This window comes from Cystoisospora suis (genome assembly GCF_002600585.1).
Source record: "Cystoisospora suis strain Wien I chromosome Unknown contig_6380, whole genome shotgun sequence".
Taxonomy (NCBI): Eukaryota; Apicomplexa; class Conoidasida; order Eucoccidiorida; family Sarcocystidae; genus Cystoisospora; species Cystoisospora suis.
This window is the reverse complement of record NW_027159169.1, coordinates 1,030-5,991: the sequence shown is the minus strand read 5'-3', so window position 1 is coordinate 5,991 and position 4,962 is coordinate 1,030. Positions and strand designations below refer to the sequence as shown.

General features: G+C 50.1%; 1 protein-coding gene across 1 annotated transcript in view; it reads left to right on the top strand.

Moving 5' to 3' along the window:
• Nucleotides 1–689: 689 nt before the first annotated feature.
• Nucleotides 690–4,962, top strand: part of CSUI_009944 (bromodomain protein) — a 5,302-nt gene continuing 1,029 nt past the window's right edge. The window contains exons 1-3 of the mRNA XM_068070052.1: nucleotides 690–2,925; nucleotides 3,444–3,637; nucleotides 4,594–4,688. Coding sequence (XP_067917972.1) covers nucleotides 1,335–2,925; nucleotides 3,444–3,637; nucleotides 4,594–4,688 — 1,880 coding nt within the window. The 5' untranslated portion in view covers nucleotides 690–1,334. The remainder of the gene's footprint in view (nucleotides 2,926–3,443; nucleotides 3,638–4,593; nucleotides 4,689–4,962) is intronic.

The window sequence follows — 4,962 nt, the reverse complement described above, 5'->3', positions numbered from 1 at the left end:
CGCGGCCGCAGCGGGGCCAGACAATTGGAAAACGTAGACAGCAACCTTACAGTGCCCTTCCAGGATAGAATCTGGGACTCCAGGGAAGACTGCGAAAACTACTGAATCCGCCTCTGTGATATCCTGGGACAGTTACACAGTTTCCACATGGCTTCCGGCACCCGCCCGCGTGCCTCGGTTCTATAACGGCGGCCACTGCGTAGCAACCGTCACATCAGATGTAAATGTAGAATGTCCTTGGGGGACAGCCTCATGAAGTCCATCGGGCGGAATGCCGGAAAAAGCCGGCTACTTCGCCGGAATTGACTGGTACGAATGTTCGCTGCTCTCTGGGCCCATACAGGGGCCAAGCTCGGAGCTGGTGGCCGGCTTGCAATTGTTAGTGCACATCACGGCGCTTGCGGCATCTGCGTGCTGCCTGCTTCCTTTTTTTAATCGGGTTATGAGATCTACACGCTGTAGCAGCTGTTAATTAGAACTCCAGTGAAGTTCCTTCTCGCAGGATACTGTGTTTTGTTTTCTGCTTCCCTGCATGTTACCTTCCGAACATCTGACGCTGGCAAACAGGGCTTGGATATTTGGAAGTATGTTCTGCATGCAGTTCCTGTACCTCTCGCCTAGCTCGGCAACTTCTTCCCTCTTATGCGAGTGCTTCAACGCAAAGCCGCCGTGACTTTTTTTTTTTTTTTCAGCAGCAGTTTCGTCAGTGTTTGGAGGACACTGGATGGGACTTCGCAGGGCTCTATTTGGGCCGGTCATGCCAGGCTGCGACTGTACCTTTTTCCTCGTCGCCCTTCTTTTAGAATCTTGAATGGCTACCTTACCACGAAGTCCCCGACACGCTATGCGAAGAGACTGATTTTTCTTTCTTCAGTTCAGTTTTTCGCAACGGCGGCGAAGGAGCAGTATGGTTTTTATCGGGCTTGCGCTCCTTCCTCGAGGACAAGTGAACTGGCAGCGATTCAGTATACAAGCGCAATGTTTTCTACCCGACAGCTTTATTCAGCGGGGGCGTGAGCGGAAAGCAACCCTCTTCCGCTTTCTTACTGTCTCAAGAGCAGTCGACCCAGTGCATCTTCGGCTCGGATTTCGTTAGGGGCAAAGCGCTACACCCGAATTCGGGGCAGGTCCGACACCTCAGGCCCTCCAATTGCGATCTCGTGATCGCTAAATCTACCTCTCCTTGTCCAGTCTGCTATTCCCAAGCAGGACAACGCTGTAGGTAGAGTCTTCTCAGGGTACGGCGCCAATGAAAGCTGCTGTGTCTCGCAGAGCAGCTCGCTGTCTACGTGAACCCACCCGGCCCCCCGACGAATCCCAACTGGTAGATCAGGATGTCCGCCGGTAGTAACGCGGTCCCGCCGCTGAAGGAAGTTTCCATGTCGCCTTCTTCGCCCTTAGAGAGTGGGTGCCCTACTGGTTCTCCGGGGCCAGTGGGGCGGACTGGTGCGTCCAATGCCCCTGCTGGCTCTTCATCAGATGTAGACGGGGGTGGTGCTGGCGAGGCTCTCAGTTCTTTTTCAACGTCTGCGACAACACCGGATTGTTCAAGTTCAACATTTTCTATGCCGTCCCAGCCTGCAAAAGCCGCAGAGACATCAGGGGACCGTCAGGATACCGGACCTGCTTTTTCCCCGTCTTCGGTCCCTACTCCTTCGGCGTCGTCTTCTCTTTCCTCGTACTCTTTGCCGTCACCTGCATTGCCGTCGTGCTCACTGTCTTTGGAACCTGGGATGCATGGTGGTGACTGCCGGCGGGGGGAGCTGTTACTTACAGAGGCGGAAGCTCGGTCAGTGGAGTACCATGTGAAGCAGGCTTTATTATCTAAAGACAAGGAGGAAAGAGAAAACAACAGGTCTCTTTCTCAGCCTTACACACGATGGAGGTTGCAGCCAGTTCTCCCAGAACTTCTTCGTCCTGCCTCAAAGAAAACGAAACGCGCGTCTAGCTCGACGTCGACATCTCGTCGTGGGGCGAATGCCTTAACAGAATTGTTAGAGAGTGCGGGGATCAAATTGGAGCCTAACGAGCTAGCTGCGACAGGTCGCCCCCAGAGGGCCTCTCGTTCTTGTTCGTCTTCTGTAGGAAATGCCAATGCGACATCAGCCGCCGAGTCAACATCCTCTTCTTCTCATTCCCCTGTGTCATCTGAGAAACAGAATCACGGAGACGGAGGTACCGTTTCATCAGCGAACATGACCAAGTCTCCTCCTGCGGCGGTTTCACAGGCCCAGCCATCATCTCATTGGGTCCCACCGCCTTGGGTTTGTCACATGCATAGAGTCCTTGTAGAACTTTGTAAGCAGTCGGTCTGTCTCCCCTTTTTCCCCCGTGTGTCTCCAGGGGATGCCCATTATCCTGAGCTCGCCAGAAAGGTCTACCCTGCCATTCCTATCACTCTAGAGACCGTTCTTGACCGCCTCGAGAGAAATGAGTATTCTCGTTGTGAAGAAGTTTTCAATGACGTCCATACAGTCTTCCTTTGTGCTTTCCGATATTACGAACCTGGGAACCAATATTGGATGATGGCTCATGAGGCTTCCTTAGTCTTTCATAATCTAACACATAACAAACCTCTTCTCTCTTCAGATTTTGATGCATGCTCTCAACCACACAAAACAACTCCTGACGGTAACCATACACCCTCGTCATCTTCGGATCATCTTGGGCAGTGGGGCAGTCATAGCGGAGCAGCACGACCGGGAGGCTCGGCCGTTGGGTCCGCGGCCTCCTCCGCTATAGGAGGAGAAGACGCCGGTGATGACTTCTCTCAGGTAGGTCGTGCAGCTGCAGGGAGAAGTGACAGACGAAGTGCAAGACGCTCTAGGAGAACGGACGGGGGAGGAATCAAATCAGGCAAAGGAAGAAAGACGAAATCCCGTGGGGGGGCTGTAGGGACACCTGCCTTATCACCTGCTGATGCTGGTAAGTCACAATGCTCATGATGACAATACATGGATCCTATTCCAAGACTTCTTTCTCTAGGACTCGGACACCTCATTCTCTTTCATGATGAACAAATCCCACTTGCACATAGTTAGCACTATCTATCTATTTATTGATGGCTGTACGTCTTTCTCTCGGTACACTTACTTCTTTTCCTTTGCATGAGTCTACCTAAGAATCTGAGGTGTGTATATTTGTACAGAAGAGATTTTCTCATCCGTTCCACAGCCGGAGGACGCAACACCACATAGGACCCGTACCCCCACTGCTCATCGAGATGCAGTCCCTTCCTAGTTGTATGCTTTTGAATGAAAGTTTCTTCATACAGACAGTATCGCTTTATACAGAAAAGAAGAGAAAGGAGAGACGATCATAGGAAGACTCCGGAGTCAGAAGCGAAGAAACAGTTCGGCAGAGAGACACCAACAGATGTTATGCCCCTCCCCCGTTCATCTTTATATCTTTGATGGATCTTCGTCTTTTTGTGTACTTTAAAGGTGCAGGCCTATACCACCCAGGGAGTGTCCCAACTACTACGGTGCCTCTCCCATCTGCAGGAGGTTCAGCGACACCCCCTCTTCTGTCAGGGTCTTCTGTTGCGTCTGCATCTGCGGCTGGGGGCGTTACCCCTCAAGAGCGAGAATCCTTCCAACAATTGTTAGGGCAGCTCGATATGGAAGTTCATCTAGAGGTATGTAACGAACTCTTCAAGCATCTACATAGAGAAAGGAGATGAAATTCTCCAAGTCTCCGTGCTGGAGGGAGGTATCGGAAATTTCTAAGCTTCCCTGATTTTGTTCAGTCATATGTATATCGATGGGTAGGAGTCGGATATCCTCTGTCACTTCTTTTTCTCTTTTGTTCTCATCCAGTGTAACTCTTCTTCTCACTTTTAGTATGTTCCTCATAGACTCAACAGATGCACCTCCTTTGAAGACAGAAGAAATCACCTCTAAACAACGACAATATCCTAGCTTCTTTCCGCACGCACCTCTCTAGCCAAGCCCACACTCCCTTCGGTTGATACACTACCATCCCTTCGAAACAGCACAAACAGAACTCATCCGACCTCGTAATTCTTCCGAAGGAGTGCTTTCTGATGTCTCCGCTAGGACGTAGAGTGGACTTGCTCTTTCTCATCTCTCGACAGACTTTAGGATTCCGGTTTCTTCTTCAAAGGCTCTGGTATGAACATGCTCTAAGAGTTCTAGTATTCTAGTTGGGTTTCACCTCCTTACGCACTTCACTGCGGCGTGCGTTGACTGCTTCTCAGCAGATAATTCCAATGTCCCTCTTTCTTTGCACATGCATGAGCCCCTTGCTATATATTTTGGTGTCTCTAGATCCTTTCTCTTCCCAACGTCCCTCCCTCTCTCCATGATTCTTAGTGTACAAGTTTCTTCCCCCGTGATAATACTCCTGTTTAAGACTATCTTTCGAGACGTAGGGGCAGAATCCGACTGCTACAACTCCTTCGACGCTGGATCTCTCCCTGCTTGTCATCTTCATCAACACCTATATCTATAGAAATCCTTAGTGTCATCCACAAGACCGCCTCAAGTTGTCTGCATCTTCATATCTCATTTCTCTTTTCCGTTGTATCTATCCCCCCTCTTCTCTCTCTTTCTCTCTCGTTTTCCTTGACAGCTTTATAGTGTCTTTCGAGATCGTGCTTTATGGCTTTCCTTTGACACGGGAGAGGTTGAGCTGGATGATGCCAATACAGCACCTGAGGTCTTCAGGTAAACCAAAGAGAAAAGGCGGAAGACGAAGAGAAAGGAGAATGAAACAGATGTGAAGTGTTCAAGTCATTCATTTGGGCCTTAGAAATAAGAATAACAACAACGTTGCGGGATTCTCATATGGGAGGGAGTAGGGCTTGTTCCGCGCTACGGTTCAACTGTGTGGAGATTTCACTCTTAACCAGTTCCCCTTCACACACATCAGCACTTGGGGGTCTGTTTCTCCACGCATGTCATGAACGGAATTGTTTTCAGACCTCTTTCTTTCTTTCTT